General features: G+C 46.3%; 1 protein-coding gene across 6 annotated transcripts in view; it reads right to left on the bottom strand.

The window, feature by feature from the left end:
* The window catches only part of WIPF3 (WAS/WASL interacting protein family member 3), a 69,782-nt gene that overhangs the window by 14,329 nt on the left and 36,276 nt on the right, over window positions 1-19,177 (bottom strand). For all 6 annotated transcript variants that reach the window (XR_012470434.1, XM_074195569.1, XM_074195570.1 and 3 more), the window contains exons 3-5: window positions 5,434-5,566; window positions 2,990-3,121; window positions 1,096-1,596 (exon numbers count right to left, since the gene is read on the bottom strand). Coding sequence is in view for 5 of the 6 variants with exons in the window: in XM_074195569.1 (XP_074051670.1) it covers window positions 1,096-1,596; window positions 2,990-3,121; window positions 5,434-5,566 (766 nt within the window). In the remaining variant the exon portion in view is untranslated. The remainder of the gene's footprint in view (window positions 1-1,095; window positions 1,597-2,989; window positions 3,122-5,433; window positions 5,567-19,177) is intronic.

The raw sequence follows: 19,177 nt of genomic DNA, 5'->3' as shown, positions 1-19,177 counted from the left end.
ATAATGAAAGAAGACATGGATATTTACTACTATTGTGGGGGTTTTTTTGGATCAGACTGATTTAATTGGTTTAGGACATCCCCCTCCCTCCCTCTTAGTGAGAAAACGGCTTGCTTGCAAACTCAGAATCTTAGGGAGCTGTCTGAGATGTTAGTAATACTGAAAAATAATGGACTTTATTAATAATAATGAACATTATTAATAATGTTTGTGAGTTACCAATAATTTATTTGCCCAATTATTTGTTGATTTGTTTAATGATAAGTTATTGATAACATTATTCACAATATTTCATTCATTATGAATAATTTAGCTTAATTATACTCAATTATCCATGAATTTATTTTCCAATAAATGATTTCTTCAAAAGCCAAAGCAAAATTCTTTTATTAATGTGAAATCTTAAGTAGGTGGGAGAGAAGGCCTATAGTTAGGGAGTTCTGATAAGCTCTTTCCCCAGGCCTTTGCTGTCTTCTCCAGTGCACATAGCTGGAAACGGATCTGCTCAGGCTCATGTCTGGGGCCCCGCCAGTATGGCCCTTCCCTGGGCAGACTGGTATCCTGGGTATGCTCCCCTGGGCACCATCCCTACTCCTTCTACCCAGGATGTACAAGCGCCTTTAACGTTTGTAAAGTGAGTTAGCTCTTCTAACCCTCATGACAATAGCAGGATCCTTGATTTGAAGCCAAGGAAACTGAGGCACGAGACAGCAGGCGACCGGTGCAGGGACACAGAGTCCTCTCCCGGCCAGGATACCCGGGAGAAGAGACCTGCTCCGGGTGGGCAGAGCCGGGCTCCTATCCTCCCACGGGTCCCCGAGGCAACCCCTCCGGAGTCTGTTTTCTCACCCGGGAAATGAGGAGGCTGAGGCGGAGGCCGCCGATTCAGGAGGCGGTGGTGACTGTTTAACAAGCAGCTCCCCACAGAGCAATCTTAAGCTTCCCAGGAGAGTCTCCCCGTGGAAGCCGCCCCGGGGCGCCTCCCCGCCCCCCTCTGAGCCGCAGCCAAGCCAGCCCACGGGCCGCTCGAGCCCCCGGGATTTCTGGGGGGCTGCTGCCAGGGCCATTTAACGAGCGGCTCGGCGCAGGGCTTACCTGCCCCTCGGCCGGGTCTTTTCTTCTGCACCAGGACGGTGCCCGGGGCGGCCGGGAGGGGCACCGCCTCCACCTTGGGGGACTTGAGGGGCAGGGCCGGGGCGGCCTCACTGGCCGGAGGGGGCCCGGGCAGAGGGCCGGGGGCCAGAGAGGACCTGGGCGAGGGGCAGGAGTAGAGGGGGAGGGGCGGCGGCGGCGGCGGGGGGCCCGGGCTGGGCGCCTCGACCCCCGGCCCCGGGAAGCCGCAGGGGGGGAGCAGAGGCAGGGGGGGCGGGGGCGGGGGGGAGACGAGGGGGGGCTTGGTGGCGGGAGGGAGGGGGGGCGGCGGAGGGGGAGGGGAGGTGGGAGGGGGAGGGGCGGGCACGTTGGGGCGCGGAGGGGCCCCCCTGGAGAGGGCCGAGGCTTCGGAGGCGTGGCCGAGTCGGGGGGACGCGGGCGGGTTCAGGGGTCCGCCCATGCTCTTGGTGGGCAGCCGGGGTGACGGAGCTCTGGACCCCCCACCTGGAAACCAAGGGTGCTGTCAGTGATGGAGGCAGGAGCCCCCCCCCCCGAGGGGGAGGGAGGCTCTACCGAGAGGAGAACACCAGAGGCCTGGCTGTGGCCCCCCAACCCCTCCCCACCTGACCTTCAGCTCTCCAGCCCAGCCCCCCGAAAAGATAAGGAGGCGGTTCGACCCCCAGCTCGGTTGCTTCCCTGAACCACCCGCTTCATGCTGAGCCGTGGAGACCTTGGACCAGTCATTGGTCACTGGGAGCAATCCCTTAACACCGCGGCCGGGAAATGGGCCGAAGTAGACCTCCCCGCTCCCCCGGAAAGAAAACCCTCGAGGACCCTTAGAGGGGTCCAAAAATGGGGACTTTGGGCATTGTGGTTCTCATGGGCCAGGCGGTGTCTATGGTTCTGGGAAAAACCCCGGCTCCCTCCGCTACTTCCCCGTCCAAGACTTGCCAAGTGTTAAGCTTTGTTTCTTCTCTGCCGGGGTTCTAATGTTCTAAATGAAGCTTTCCAAAGGCCCAAGGCACCCCAAAGTCCTGGGTGCTGACTGGCTGGGGGACAGGACTAGCGGCCTAGAACTCAGCCCCTCCCTGGCATCGACCCTTCACCACGCTGGTGAGAAGCTTTCCTCCACTTCCCTGCCTCCCTCCCTTCTTTCCCCTCCTCTGCTCCTGTCCTTTTCTGGCTTTCCTCCCCTCCCTTTTCTTCCCTTTCCTCTATCTCTCTTTCTTCCTTCTCTTCCCTTCTTTGCTCTTCCCTCCTCTTTCTTCCATTTTTTCTCTCCTTCCCTTTTCTTCTCTCTCTCTCTCTCTCTCTCTCTCTCTCTCTCTCTCTCTCTCTCTCTCTCTCCCCCTCTCCTTTTTCTTTCCTTCCCTCTTTTCTTCTTCCCTTTCCCTTTCCTTCTCCCTCTTTTCCCCTTCTTTCCCTTCTCTTTCTAATCCTTTTGTCCTTCCTCCCCTTCCTTTCCTTCTTCCTTTTCCTTCTCCCTCTTCTTCCTCTCTTCCTAGCCTTTTCTTTCTTTCTTTTCCTTCTTTCCATTTTCTCTTCTTCCCTTTCCCTTTCCTTCTTCCTCTTCTTCCTTTCTCTTCCTATTCTTTTCTCTTCCTTCTCCTCTCTCTCTCTCTCTCTCTCTCTCTCTCTCTCTCTCTCTCTCTCTCTCTCTCTCTTTCTCTCTCTCTCCTTCCTTTTCTCTTAACTTCTCCCTTTCCCCCGAGAAAGCAGGATGCCACTGACTCAAGTCAGTCACTTAATTCCCCTCGGTCTTCGCGTTCTCACCTACACTACAAGGAGTCTGGCCTCTGGCCTCAGAGGCTCTAGGGCCTGGATGACATCAGAGTGCCAATGTGCAGCTTTGCCCAGAATCTGATCCGATTCTCCTCCACCCCTCGGGTCCCCTTACCTGAGCCATCTCTCTGGCCGGCTGGTCTCAGCACAGGAAAGCCCCCCGCAAACAGGCCTCCTAGGGCGGGTGGGTTGCTCCCTCGGGAATTCCCAGGGGCACTGCCACTTTCTTTGTTGGCTCCTTTTGAAGCTGTGGGAGGGGGGAAGGTGGGAGATGGTCCTTAGTTTGAGCCTCCCATAGCTAAGGCAACAGCAGCTCAGTGAGGGTCACTCAAATGGAACTGGCTCCCTACCCACTGACCCACATTGCCTCTCGTTCAACCTCCTTACTATTGGGGGCCAAGGCTCATTTAGCTTTATCGTGGTCCTCTCAGAACTTAGCACAGTGAACCACCCGCTTCATGCTGAGCCTTGGAGACCTTGGACCAGTCATTGGTCACTGGGGGCAATCCCTTAAGAAGAACCTCAACATTTTAAAGCAGACTGCCTGTGAAAGTGAGTCAAGCCAGAAGCCATATTCTCACCAGACTGACCTTCAGTTCCCTTCCCTTCCTCTTCCCACCAGACCCCCTGGATAGGAATGAAATGTCCCCAAGGAGAGGAAGGGGCATCAGCCCTTGCTTGCAGTTGACTTGAATTTTCTATTTCTAGAGAGATCCCTGTGCTTAGAAACTATAGAAGATGACAAAGCTCTTGGTTTAAGGGTGAATAAGAACCTTCTAGCAAGACATTAGTCGTCTCTCTTCTCCTTTTCCAGGAGAAATTAGGCCATAGTGCCCACTGGTGGATGAATATGGCCAAGTTTTCAGAGAACCATTTAGTTAGTCATTTAAAATACAGTTAATTAGAAACTGGACAAATTCTGATTAACTGGATTTCCTAATTAACAGAAAGCTTTTCTTCTTCCATCTCTCCCTACTGGCTGAAATTTGTCCTTTCTTTCACAAAAGTTAAGAATAGGCCATTGAGCAGAATGAAATCGCTCAGATGATCTTTCAGTCAGGGAATCAAAGGGAGCATTTCATCATCCTTGTATCATTTATGCGGGACTCTTGAAAAAAGCCCTGAGGATCTGGTTCAAATCCTGACTCTGCCCAACCTCTCTGGGCCCCACTTTCTCATCTGTGAAATGATGGGGTTGGCCAAGGTGGCTTCTAGAGCCTCTTCCAGCAACTTGTGCATGGATGATGTCTGGGCACTACAGAACAGCCACTAGCCTTACACAGTATTTTATGTAGGGTAGAGCTGACCTACACTGAGCTCAAGAAACAATGAAGCTTCTTTTTTTCTGAGGGAACAAACATTTGCAATTAGTTCATTACCTTAGGACCCACTTTTTTCCCTCTGAAAATTGGCTCTTTTCCTCAGAAGGAAAAGAAAAACCAATTAATAATCAGACAAGGTTTCATTGTGTACAACTTATGGTCTTGGAACATTGGAGTTGGAGCTGGAAGGAGCTTTCAAGGAATGTTAGCCCAACCTCTTCATTTTTCCAGTGTAGAAGTTCAGTGACTTGCCCAAGGTCATACAGGCAGTGGTTATTTGAGCCCAGATCCCCTTTGGTATTCCAAATCAGCCAAGAACTTTAGTTCCATGGAGAAACAAGATACCTCCAAGTAATCACAGTATAGATTTTTTTAAGTTTCTGGAAAAAAGGGCAGAAGTATTATACATCATCTCCAACTTTTTAGGAGAAATACTTTATTGTGCGTTGACCTGAACCTAGTTTGTCAGACTCATCAGTTTGATATTATTCAGGAAAACTTTCTAGGCTGAGACTTGGGCAGAGGGCTCCTAACCACCTGCTCTGAGTCTGACTGAGGTCTCCTTCTTGGGAAAAGAAAAGGATTGCTCTTTGCAGCAGTGGGGGGCTATGGGTGTGGAACTCAGCATACACTGTCAGACTTAGTGACGCCACTGGACTCCGCTGCTTCTCACGAGTGATGCTTCCCCAGCTGGCTCCCATACTGGGAATGCTCTCCCTCCCGACTTTTTTTTAAGTCTCAGTTGCAGTCTGACCTAGACCTTAATCTCACTGCCTTTCTACTACTGATTGCTCTCTATTCTGTCTAGTGCTTGCTTGCATATATATAGCTGTTAGCACATTGCTTCTCCCATGACACCATGGGGTCCTTGGGGGGAGGGATAGTTCTCGGCCTTTCCAGACCAGGCATAGTCTTGATACACACTAGGAACCAAACATGCTTGGTGACTCTACATTATTAGTTACCACAAAGGAAGGGTAATTTAACAAAGGAGAGAGATATATTCAGAAGTGAGGATGATGTGCCAACCAAGGCTAGTATTAAAATTAAATAAGCCAGAGAGGTGCCTCCTCTGATGGCCAAGGTTGATCACCAAGGTCCCTAGCAATTGTATTATTCTCTGAACCACAGCTCCTTGGTCTTAGGGGTCTAGCACATGACCTTGGTGGCCAATGGAGGCCTTCTTTTAACTCCTAAGAGAATGGGTCATCTGGGGACAGTCCTGGAGCACACTTACTTTCGATCTGAGGGGCGCTTCGGTCATTGATCTGAGTGACTTTCCTTAAGCGAGTCCCTTGCTGAATATCTGCCAACAGCGCACTCCGACCTTGGGGCGCGTCTTTCTTCAGTCTGGGGGCCTCTGAGCTTGACTGTGTGAGAGAAGGCGGAGAAGTCAGTTCACTGTCATTGGCTGCTGACCACAAAGAAATGTCTCTCCCAATTAGGAAGCCTCTCCGTTGTTGAAGGAAAGGGTTTTGGCAAGTGAGGCTGCAATGGAAGCAAAGTCAAGAGCAAAGTCGGGTGTTTGTAGGGCTAGGCAGCAAAGCAGGGAGCCAGGGAAAACCTCAAGGCCCCTGAGGATGGGAAACTCAGCTAGGGCTTGTGAAAAGCATCCCCTCCCCACTTTGACACAAGATGGTAAAAACCTGCCTAGTTCCTACAGCAGGTCTACGGAGAGTATGATATACCTTATATCATCTGTTCCTCACTGCAGCCCAAGGAAGAAGAAGATCTCCATTCTAGAAATGAGGACTCTGAGGCTCCAATGGGTTAAAAGTGACTTGCCCATGGTCTCACTGCTAGAGGAAGGTTCAAATCCAGATCTTCACTCCAAGGAAGGAAGCTAAGTGGTACAGTAGATAGACCACTAAATCTGTAGTCAGGAAGGTCCAGGTTCAAATCCTTCTTCATAAACTAGCTATCTGTGTGACCCTGGACAACTCTTTTAACTTTGATTTTCCCTTGAGGGGGGAGGCAGCTCTCCAGCCTAAAATCTACTCCTATTCTTCCATCTACCGTGAGGGGATTTCTTACTCTTCCTGCTGCCAGTTGTGAAAAGGTTGGGTGAGGCATGAGCTGTAAGAATGGAAACATATGGGGCAGCTAGGTGGTGCAGTGGATAAAGCACCAGTCTTGGAGTCAGGAGTACCTGGGTTCAAATCTGACCTCAGACACTTAATAACTACCTAGCTGTGTGGCCTTGAGCAAGCCACTTAACCCCATTTGCCTTGCAAAAACCTTAAAAAAAAGAATGGAAATATTCCCTTTTGGGAAGTCAATTGTAAGGGTAGATGGGGATTCTTGGATTTGCTATTGTAACCTTGATGCCAAGAGTGGCAGGGGTAAGATGGGTGCTGAGTGAGCCCAGGGTCAATGAGAATCATATCATAGGTTTGGGTTTTTTTCTAAAATAACCATCTTTTGGAATCTGGATCTCCTAAACCATGGAAACTACTAAAATTGCTTTGTCTTTGGTATATAATTTCTGTTTTGGAGAGATTTGAGAAATCGTAAGGATCTGAGAAAATGTCTAATCCTCCATCTTTTTGCTCATGGATTATGGAAGCCTTTATCAATAATTATTTACAATTATTACTATCTTTTGACTGACTATTGGGTTCATGTAAGATATTTCTTTTATCCTCAACTTACATTTTAGATGTATTTTCCATTTCTTATAAAGGCTTTTTATTTAAGCTTTGCTCGCAGATGATGGTATGTGAGACCATCAACATTCATCATAGCAATTTGTACACAATAGTCTCTCAAAATCTATATTTCCATTTCAAATGTCTGTTGATGCAGCCCTCCCAAGTCACTGAAGTCTGCTGGTATGATCTTCCTAGGCCATCAAGAGATTGCTTGTTAAGACACATGTATTGGCCCTTTAAACCTATATTCCTGGTGTCTTAACTTCCCGTTTATCCCCATATTTTCTGGACCAGCCAGGCATATTGGCCTTGTAATTTTCCCACCAGAGGGCTCCCTAACATGATATTGAATACCGTATCTCATATTCTTGTGAAGCAACAACTTGGAAATAGCCTTATGATAGATGTGGTCACATCTCTAATTATATAAAGGTGCGTTACAGCGCAAAAGGTCATCCCAGCACAGATTCATTGACACCGCACAGGTCCTATCAGACAACGACGGTATTTTCCACAATCTTCACATCATTTCCAAATACTAAGACACCAATTTGGTGTCTTAAAATCCCCTATCAATTGAACAAATCTTGACTATGACAGTCTGCCTATTTGTCCAGGCTACCAAGAAACAAATACTCTCAGCTCCTGTTGCTGTTCAAGGGTTAGCCTGCTGATGGGTCATTTCAAAAACCAATGAGGTTTCATAAAGGCTAAATTATTTTATGAAATGCTAAGGAGAGCAATACTTTGTATTTCTAAACTGTTTTAAGACCTTTCCAAAGAATCCTGTGAGCCAGGGAGATGTGCCATAAGAATAGCAAGGACTTGTCATTCTAGGATGTTTTCAGGTCCTTACCAAGAACCTAGGTGGTGCATTTTTAAAAGGAGTAAGGCAGGTTTAGAAAAATGGAAGGATTTACTTTAAGGCAGTAAGCATCAGCAGCAAGATTGAAGTCAGAGCTCCCCCAGCACACCCCTCTACCTAGAGGATTCTCAGCTGTGGATGAATTTAATCCAAATCTTTCTAGTTCTCTGTGGGGCCTTCCTTGACAGGCCCCCATCCCTGCCCTTGCTAGTTTAAAAAATTAAAAATGAACATAAAAGGGAGCCCTTGCTTGGAGAAGCCGGTGGTTTCATGTCCCTGGACAGCCTCTAGATGAGATCCTCCAGGGAAGAAAAAACACAGGTGGGAGGTCTGGCAACTGGAAACCCAGATTCCCTGAAGGGCAGAATACTCCTAGATTCCCTATGGAAGCTGGGAAGCCTTCTTCTTTGGGACAGTTCTCCTGTTAAGGAGGAACCCTCCAGTCTTCACATCCTCTAGAAACAAGCTTTAAGTGAAGCAGATGTGCCAACCCAGCCAATTGTAGTTCACATCCAGATACTGAATTTTTGCTAAGAGTTTTAGATTTGGTTTCTTCCGGGCCTCATAAGAACCTATGAAGGAGGGGCCATGGATATTTTAAATCCCATTCTCTAAGAGAGGAAATCAAATGGCTAGACTCACCCCCTTCCCCAAGTCAGGGCTAGCAGCAGGATCTGAATCCAGGGCTTCAGACCTCTGACGAGGACCAGCCCACCTGCCAATCCTTCATCTACTTAATTGTGGGCTAAATATCCTTCCCCCCCATTAACTCGGCTGTCTCCTTGTCACACTGTCTGCTTTCTGGCATCTTCCCCATCTCTCCTCCAAAGGAACCTTGGATTCTGACCTTGGGCCGCAGCTTATCATAAGGGAGACTGAGCCTCCTCCAGGTTCCATAGACATGAGGGCCTGCACTGAGGAGGGCTGAATGAGTGCTCTCTCTCTCTCTCTCTCTCTCTCTCTCTCTCTCTCTCTCTCACACACACACACACACACAGACACACACACACCCCACATTACATACTCTCTCCTCTCTCCTTTCTTTCCTCTCAGTCTTATTCTCTCCTCTGTCCCTGTCTCTCTGTGTCTCTGTCTGTCTGTCTCTCTCTGTTTCTGTCTTTCTCTCTCTATGTCTCTGTCTCTGTCTCTCTGTGTCTCTCTCTCTCTCTCTCTCTCTCTCTCTCTCTCTCTCTCTCAATCTTTCTCTCTATCACTCCTCCATCTAAAATGACCCCTTAAAATAGGTGCTGCAGATGGAGTTCCTGTTACAGATTGGCCTCAGCTCAGATGGCCTCGGAGAGCCACAATCAAGGGAGACCTCTAACAATTATAACTCACCTTTAGATAAGTAACACCCTGATGTTTGTAATGCTCTTTAGGAATATCATCTCCTTTGAGCTTGACAACAACCTTGAGGTTAGAGACTCCAGGAATATTGCCGTTTTACATATGAGGAAAGTGAGGCAAACTAAAGGGGCTTGTCCAGGGTCACACAGGCTGAATTGGAACTCGGTTCTTCCTGCCTCCCTCTGTCACTGCATGCTGCCTTCAGCCTAGTGTTCAAATTATCTGACTCTATGGCCCAAAGAGAACCTAATACCCTTTTTTCTTTCTGTATTTACATTAACTCTATGGGAAATGCCCTTGTAGAAAACGCATCTGATGACACCAGTTGCTGGGGTTTTTTTTTGTTGTTGTTAGACTGGACTTGCGCCTGTGGCAAGCTCAAAACTGGTCCTTTGGGCCTTTTAGTTGGTGCTGAGGAGCAGAGTGATAGGCACAAGCCACTGAGCTTGGGCCATGGGCACAAGGCCTAAGATCGAAGGCAGGCCAAAAGAAGTAAAAATAGAAGCGGGAACTAAAAGCAGGCTTTGTGTCAACATCTCTGGGCAGAAGATGCCCACTGTCTGCCAGTGACATGCCTGCTTTGCCCTGTTCCTGGGAAGTGCCAGAAAAACATAATAGTGAGTTGGGGGACCAGTCAGATGCTGGGCAGAGCCACAGATGGTGGAGCGCCTTTTGGAATACGTAGTCAAGCGAAAACTTTTTTTTTTAGTTTTTGCAAGGCAATGGGGTTAAGTGGCTTGCCCAAGGCCACACAGCTAGGTCATTATTAAGTGTTTGAGACCACATTTGAACTCAGGTCCTCCTGACTCCAGGGCCAGTGCTCTATCCACTGCACCACCTAGTTGCCCCTAAGCTAAAACTTTTAAAGTTTCTTTCCCTTTTGGGGGGGGGGGAGGGAAAGAGGGAAGGGTAGGAGTCAGGGCTAGGTTCTTCCAAGAGCCCATGTACCATGACTGTGAACTCTGAAGTGTTGGTTGCTCCCACGTGACTAGTCTTCCAGGACCACATTGTCCTCCTGGTGAAGAGATGGAAAGGTCATTGAGTCCAACACCTTCATTTCACAGATGAGGGAACTGAGACCTACAGAAAAGTTCACTATGTTCACGAGGCCATTGAAAGCTAGCATTCGAAAACAGGTCTTCTGATTCCAAATCCAATACCCTTTCCACCTGATGCCCCTAGATAGAATCAGAACTAGGAGGGACATTAGAGAGTGAGAGAGAGAAGTCAATTGTTTTACAGAAGAGTAAACTAAGGCTAACATTGGAGTAATGATTTGTCCAAGATCATACAGGCAAGTGTGGCAGTGGCAGAATTTGAATCTTTTGACTCTAAGACAGCCAGGTGGTTCCATAGAACTTGGGGCCTGGAGTCAGGAATACTCATTCTCCAGAGTTCAAATCCAGCCTCAGACACTTATTAGCTATATGACCCTGGGCAAGTCACTTCTTCCTACCTGCCTCAGGTAAAATGAGCTGGGGAAGGAAATAGCAAACTATGCCAGTATCTCTGCCAAGAAAGCCCCAGTTGGGGTCATGAAGAATCTGACCCAACTGAATAACAGCAATCTCCAAATCCAGCCCCTTCCCCATGGCAGCAGGCTATCATCTGGTCTACACGTGGTCTCCGCTGACCCCTACCTACTCTAACCTTTAGATCAGACATTAGCCGTCTGGGTTCTTCATATTTTAAGACTTGCACACAAGAAGGGAGTCGACGGAGCCAACAGTCAGTGGGAAGCTTTGGTTCTAGTTGATGCTGTTCAGGGGACATGGAGAGTGAGAACATGGAGAATGAGAAGACTTGCCATCCCCATCCGCATCAAGTTCAGCAGGACACCCAGACTTTTTTTTAATACTGTAGACATTTTCTGTTGTATCAAGACCTGAATTCTTGATGATTTATTTTGGAAATTTCAAATACAATATTAAAACTGAAAATCAATAAATGTAAACTGAGAATTTCCATCTTGGAACAGGGGTTCTTTAGGTCTGGAATGCATTCCTTCTCTCCACTCAAAAGAATTCTCAGCTTCCTTCAAAGCCCTGCTGGAGACCCGTCTGGCCCCTTCTGGTTGTTGACATTCTCTCAATCTTGAAATTACTTGGAATAACTTTGGCCACATGTGATAGTCAGTCATTGGTGTTCACGGCTGGGTCTCAGGCTTCTGATGGTCCCAAACTGAGGGTCTCCACATCCAGCCCCTCCCCTGCCTGGCTAAAGTGCTATCTTTTGTTTACACAGCCACAAGCTGAGGGAATGCCTGTGGTCAAGGGGGAGCTACTGGAATGGAAAAGCAGCCCCACCAGGTTAGGCTAATTAGAGAAGATGCAAATATGTGAGGGTTAGGACAAGGAAAGAGGCCCAGTCTGTAGTCAAATGAACATGAGTTCAAATTTGGTTCTGCCACTTCATATGGCTGTCACTGAACCTGGGCAGGACTCAGTTTCCTCATCAGGTAAAGAAAGATGGCCTATGAAGTCCAGTTTGGCCTAGGAACCTACTTTGAAAGTGATTACAGGGTACTTTGGTAGAATTATTTCCTTTTCAGAAGAAAGACCATGGCAATCTCCTGTATCTTCCCTTCCCATAGCGGCTCAGATGGAAGCAATGAGTACGGTCAACCAACAGATAATTCTTGAGTATCTACCCTGTGACTGGTGGTGGAAATTCTGGGTAATAATAATGATAATAATGATAATAATAATAAATGATGATAATAATAAATGATAATAATGATGATGATAATAATAATAATAATAATGATAATAATAATTTGTCCTTCATTTTCAAAGAAGACCATGATATCAGGGAGGTGATGCCATGACAAACATGTGAGTTGGATCTGAGTAAGGGGTTGCCGAGTCCCCAACCTCACTCTCTTTTCCAGAGCTATCTGGGGTCCAGAAGCCAGATATGGATCAGAACAACTGGAGATGGCTGGAGATGGCCCTGGATGTGAGGCAATCAAGGTTAAGTGAACCACCCAAGGTCACACAGCTAGTAAGTGGCAAGTGAATAAAGTCAAACTTGAACTCCCATCCTTCTGAATCCAAGGCCAGTGCTCTATCGATTGTGCCACCTAGCTGCTACTTCTGGATAATAGAATTTATTCTATTATTTATTTATTTAGTTTTAGTTTTTAGTTGGGTTTTTTTTTTACAAGGCAATGGGGTTAAGTGACTTGTAATTATTAAGTGTCTGAGGCTGGACTTGAACTCAGGTCCTCCTGACTCCAGGGCCAGTGCTCTATCCACTGTGCCACCTAGCTGCCCCTAATGGAATTTATTCTAAAAAGCATTTAAGTATCTGCTTACAATATGGCAGATACTGTGGATCCTGGATTTAAAAAAAATACCATTTAGTAAGCATTTATGAAGCACCTATTGTGTGCCAGGTTCCAGGTTACAAACTGGGGGTTCTAGGTGATAGAATCCAGCATTTATGAAGTGCCTACTGTACGCTAGACTCTTTACAAACTGGAGGTTCTAAGAGATAGAGAAAACCCAGTCTAACAAGCATTTATCAAGTGCCTGCTGTTTGCCAGATTCTGAGTTATAGACTGGGGATTCTAGATGATGGAATCCAGTCTAATGAGCATTTATGAAGCACCTACTGTGTGCAAGCTCTAGGTTACAAACTGGGGCTCTAGGTGATTAGAACTCAATCTACTATGCATTTATCAAACACCTACTATTTGCCAGGCTCTAGGCTACAAGCTGGGGGTGGGGGTTTAGGTGATGAAAGACACTCTAACAAACATTTACAAAGCACCTACTGTGTGCTAAGCTCTAGGTTTCAAACTAGGGGTTCTAGATGATAGAACCCAATCTTATTAAGTATATACTAGGTAACAGGTTCTGTGTTCGGTGCTAGAGATACAAAACAGGGCAATTTTCGTTCATTACAGGGTAATTTTTCCTTGAAATTGCACCTCAGTGGAGAGTCAGAAAGTGGGTCTCTGGCCCCTAACAACCACTTGAAATCTGGGCCTCAGTTTCCTTAAATATGAAAAGGAAACAAGGTTGGCACTACTGGCTTCACTGGGTTCCAGGTGGGCCGGGGCCTGGCTCCCCTTGGTGTGTAGGGTCCTGCCTCCTAAGGAGTCCTATTGTTCTGGCACCCCCAAGGACCCAAGCAGCATCCTTTCTCCATCAGCTCCTCAGGTCTGACATCTTCAAGGGTCCATGGTTGAGTGAATGGGGCCCTTTTTTCTTTATTGTCATCACTGTCTTTGGCAGTATCTCCATGGCAGCCTTTTCTCAGCTCCCCTTCCCCCAAGTAAAAAGTCGATAGCTCAGTTTCCTTCTTTATTTTTCTCTTCTTATCTTTAAAGCACGGGCTCCTAATGCATCATCTAGCACACAGGAGGTGCTTCACAAATGCTTACTGACTGATGAAGGACCTAAGGAATGCTCAGGCCTCCATATGAGCCATAACAATCAGAATCTACCAGAATCCCCACCGGACCTTGATCGGGCCAACACCAATCATCTCTTCAGGGAGAGAAGGTGCGGCTCCACGGCAGGGAACCCTCTCTCTGTCACTTATTAACTGTATGGCCATTGGGGGTGGAGGGGGGGAGTTTTCTTTCCTCAACTGTAAAAGGAAGGAGGGGCCTGGAACCAGAGGCTTGAAGTCCTCTGACCTTGTAAAGAAGGAAAGAGGTAGGGGGGATAGAGCCCCAGGAATCTGGGGAGAGACACAAGCCTGGTGGTAGGTCCAAAGAAGCACCTTCTGCATTTGCAAACCATTGGGGCTGGCTGCCAAGGGAGGGGACCATCATTGCCATCCCCCATAAAGGCTTAACTATATGCCTCATTCTGAGAGACTGGCGAGGCTGAAAAGTAATGTCACGGCTGCCCCCAAGTCAAAACAAATCCCTGCTTTCATTGTCTTCAGTGACCATTAAAAAATGTCTTTATGGTAATGCCGGTGATTTTACAAAAATGAAGGGCAAGGAGAACTAACCTTGCTGCAATGGAACCCATCCCCCATTGGAAGAATAATTTAGAGGAGAAAGACATTTTGCTTCTTATCTCTCCACTCATGACTATCTCTTTGCCTCAGTTTTTTGTTTTAGCAGTAGTTTCTATGTTGAAGGAACTTCCTCAATACAAATAAAACCTGCCCTGCAATTTCTGGAGATTTCCCAGGGGAAAGTGAAGGGTTAAGGGACCAGACCAGAGTGACCCAGCTGGCAAGTGTCAGAGAGGGACCCCAGGTCTTCCCACACTGTAGCATGAGCTTGGCTTCAATCCAATATCCCTTGTATGGTTGGGTTACGTTGTTGTCATGTGCCTATGTCTTATCTGAGGGCCAAAATCCATGTCTCCTTATCCAAGGAGGTGCCTGGCATGGGTAGTCTCAGGGAAAATATTTGATTATTGATGTTGAGGTACTTGGGGTTATCACAGTTAATGGGTGAACCTATAGTTAAAAACAGTCTTCATTCCTCCAAAGGACTCAAGAATGCTCTCAGTTAGAGTCATCCGGGAAGACTCACTGTGGTCCTCAAGGGCTGAGTAGGTCAGCAAGACTTGGAAAACAGAGGGAAGAATGTGGACAAAACCACAAGTGGGATCAATTCCCCTCTGACCTGTGCCTGTCAGTCCTCAATAAACTTCCATGGCTCAATATGGATCAATTCAGATGCCTCTTGGCATTTAAAAGCCTGTCGAATCTGGCTCCAAATGACTATTCCAACCTCCTAAGTCTTTTTTGGTGAGCTCTTGGATTTTGCTAGATGAGTCTTCTGGCTATTCTCCACCCACAATATAATATACTTTCTTTCTCTCTCTCTCTCTCTCTCTCTCTCTCTCTCTCTCTCTCTCTCTCTCTCTCTCTCTCTCTCTCTCTCTCTCCCTCCTTCTCTCCTGTCTTTCTCTCTCTTTCTGTCTCTCCCCTCTCTTTCTGTCTCTGTCTCTATCTCTGTCTCTCTGTCTCTCTCTTTCTGTCTCTCTCTCTCTCTCTTCTCCTTTGGAGGTGTTGCCAGTAAAGAGAACCCACACCCACTGAGGACAAAGGGAGTGTCAGCCTGTGCATTAGCAGAAAGTTGCAAAGTGAAACTTGTACTTTTTTGCATGTCCCCTCTGCAGGAGCATGGGACCCATGACAACCCTAATTTTTCTCAGACCTGCTGGCCCGCCTCTTGTACTACTCCTCTCCTTGTCCTCAAGATGACACATGGGATGTAGTGTGGTCCATAGCTCTGGTCTTACAGGACCCCTGGATTCAAATTCTACTTCTGGCATTGGCTACACAATGGAACAAACAATGTCACCACCAACTTAAATGCAGCCTTGGTACCAATTCACCCACCATCTTATTATCTGTATTACACTCAGACTCAACTCATACCTCCAGCCCAGCAATCTGCCATGGGGCAGCAACAGAGATGAAATAACGCTCCCATCCTAATAAATGCTCTGGGGAGCACCCCTCTTCCTCAGCAACCCCTGTTCTCTGAAAATGCACATTTAGTAGGTCATAAGCAGAGTTTTCTGAGAAAATCATTCGAGGCAAACTAAGGCTATATTTGAATCTCAATGAAGGGCTATTTGTAATGGTCTGCTTCGAGATCTTGGAGGAGGTGAAACCCTCCCTCTCTGGAGGCAGACTCTCCAATTTTTGGACAGCTCATATAACTTCAACAATGATGGAGATTCCCCATTCTCATAAGACTAGGAGTCAGATGGTGAGGATTTGAATCCTTACTCACAAACTTTCTAGTTGTTAAAATGCCTCCCTTTCTGTGGGTCTCAGTTTTCTCACTTGTAAAAGGAAGGTCTTGGACCATAGCTCTCTTTCTGCTCTCAAACCTAGAATCCTCTATCAATTCGTGTCTCTGAAATTCATGTGAGATTTTCAGAACAGTCTTATCTGAACATGAAGGAAAATAATTGAAAGAATACTCCCAGATCCAAAGGGAGACTTCTCAGGACCCCTCCACCTCTACATGTGATAAACCTCATTCTCAGCTGTAAATCAGTTGTAAATGATTTGGCTTTGGTGTTAATTAAAACTACCACCAACAGGGGGCATGACTATGCAGGGATAGCTCCATGTGTTCCAGCTACAGGTTCAGGGTACCTTGTTCAGTACTCCTGAATAAGAAATTTTATAAACCTGAAACAGTCTAGGTCAAATGAAAATGAGCTGTCTTTGGGAGAACACTTGTACCAGTGGTAACAAGAAGGAATATGCTTCTCAATTCTGATGGGCTGGAGCAAAAATCAAATCCATATTTCTTGTACCCTTATTATGGGTCAGATTATAAAAGTCAACCTATTAAAAAATAAGTCTACCTGTAGCTGGTTACCATTCAACAAAACAATTAAGGACCCACTTCCTTCAAGTAGCTTACTTTTGGTTGGAGTTGGGAGTGGGAAGGAGCCATCTTATTGCCACAAATGATGGAGAGAACCTTCAGCCTTGGTTTCCCTGATCATGATGAATGACTAGGGCAGAGTTACAGCTTCTCCTGTTGGATTCTGTAGGACTCTTGGCCTCCATAACCTTGTCCTTGGTACCACCACCGGTATCCTTCCTAGACCTAGATCCTTCTGCGGTTATATCATAGCATGAGAGTCCATCATATTGGGTCCCTGGAAGGAGAAGTGACTGGCACAATATTCACTGGCACAATATTCAATTAGTGTTCAAATTCTCCCCCAGACCTTCTCTGGACTTCCTTTACACTTCTTGGAAGTTGTGATACCCCAATCAAAATACCAAGGAGAGAAGGGGAGGCAGAATGGAAGCATAAGATACCAAAGACTTGACTTTACATGTATACTTGAATCCTCAACCAAATGACCTCAGAACTTCAACCTCCTGATTTTGCAGATGTGGAAACGCTGCCCCCCAAAAGTCAATGACTTTTCTCAGAATCAGAAGAATCCAACATTTGTTTTCTTTGTAATCATGGGTATGTGTCTTTAGGCTTTTTTTTTTTGCAAGGCAATGGGGTTAAGTGACTTGCCCAAGGCCACACAGCTAGGTAATTATTAAGTGTCTGAGGTCAAATTTGAACTCAGGTACTCCTGACTCCAGGGCCAGTGCTCTATCCACTGCACCACCTAGCCACTTTAGCTTGTCCTTGGCTCAGTCTCATCAAAAGTGACTTAGTGGTATCCTACAATAAACCAATTCAATCCAAGCTTCAGTTTCCTCATTTGTAAAACAAAGATGCCAACCTCACAGATCATTATGAACTTGCTTGAAGGTAAAGTCAATGAGTCTTTATTAAGCACCAGCTGTGTGCTGAGGGTCAGAACTAGGGTTACCACTCTAAGGGTGTGGGCTCTTCTGTAAACTTTGCATTTACTTAACAAAACTCCTTGAGGGCAGGACATTTCTTCATTTTTGTCTTTGTAGCCTCAACACCTACATAGTACATAGTGTAAGCTTAATAAGTGATTGTAGAATAAAAAGTGATTGAGAAGTTGGGGGGGGGTCCAAAGGTCCTCCAAGAGAAGAGACAAATGTGAGGCTGAGTCCTGAAAGCTCCTCTGACTGTGCCTGGATGCCCTATCCCTGGGCGACTTGTTCTCCATCTCCCCTTACGCACTCTGTGCCAAAGTACAGAAGGCAAGGGCTGGGCTTTACTTTACATGTATACAGTTTGCTGGCTCTCCCAGGGCTATCATTTTATTACCAGGCTTATCTCAGAGGAACTGGGGTCTGGTCACTGGAGAACCTGCCAAGGAAATGCAGGATAAACCACCTTACACTGAATGTTGAGGGCTTGGGGCCTTTCCTGTGTAATGAATTTAGAGATTTAGGATATGAGGAGAATAAGAAATATAAGATTTTAAAGATATACAATGCCTTAAGGTAAGTTCCATGGGGGTATCTGCCACCTCTGTCACTTTATACAAATAGACTCCCATAGCTGGAATATATTCCCTTCATATTTCTATTCTAGTTTCATTTAAAGGATGCCTCCTATGGGAAGCCTTTCTTAATCTATTTATTAGGGTTCGCTCCATATTCAAATGATCATGTATATACTTCCCTGGGTAAATTATATATCACCCTTCCCAAGGGGAACACAAACTGCTTGAGGGTAATACTATTCTCATTTTTAAGTTCTGTATTCTTAGTGTCCAACATAAAAAAAACCCCACTGTTGAATTAAACTGAAAACTCAAGTCTGGAAACAGAAGATTGAATTCTGATGGTCATCCATCCACCCATCCACTCATCCATCCACTCATCCATCCACCCATCCACCCATCCATCCACCCATCCACCCATCCACCCATCCACCCATCCATCCATCCATCCAGCTACCATGTATACTTACATATATGTGAATATGCATGTCCAATTATACTCTTTTACTTCTAAGACACACCTTGCTCTAAAATGACCCTGAATATAAAATAAAATGACCCTGAAAATGTGTATGTGTGTATATATGAGAAAAAGTGGGAACTTGGACAGCCAGAGCAGATCTAAGTTGCTCACAATTTGGATAAAATAGCGAAGTGAGAACCAGTCTTGCCTAATGGAAATGGTGCTGATCTTGGGCCCAGGGAGACTTGTGTTCCAATCCTATTTTGCTCAGTCAACATCCTGTTTCCTCATCGGCAAGATGGAAACAACAATTCCCTTAGGACCTGCCTTCTGGGGCAGTTGGGTACACAAATAAGAGTGTTAAGTGATTTTCACACCTTTCAATGCTTCAGAATTTGCAGTTTACCTACTTTATATCTGAGCCTTATCACCATTCTGAAAGAGAACGGGGGTTCCACAGTGTGGATTTTTTCTTCAGCCCATCAGAATTTGGAAGCTTGTTCCTGCCCTGCTCCTCTTTGGGGACAAAGAGCAGGTTTTCTTTTCATGTAAGCCTGGGATTGTTGCCTTGCTCATTCATGAGGAGACCAAAGTATTGGAAGATTAAGTGATTTGCAAGGTGATGGAAGCTGGCTTTGAATGGAGGTTCCTCTCCCCAGATTCCAACCCATCCCTTTTTCCTCTCCTCTCTCCCTTTAGGATCTGCGGTACATTCTGGCCAATCCTCTCCAAGGTATAAATAACACCTGATAAATGACCTTGAACTTGTTTCAATTTGTTCTTAACTCCGACTTTCCAACAAGTCCACCAAAGGA

This window comes from Macrotis lagotis, chromosome 7 (genome assembly GCF_037893015.1).
Source record: "Macrotis lagotis isolate mMagLag1 chromosome 7, bilby.v1.9.chrom.fasta, whole genome shotgun sequence".
NCBI classification, from domain to species: domain Eukaryota; kingdom Metazoa; phylum Chordata; class Mammalia; order Peramelemorphia; family Peramelidae; genus Macrotis; species Macrotis lagotis.
This window is presented reverse-complemented; position numbering and strand designations above follow the sequence as displayed.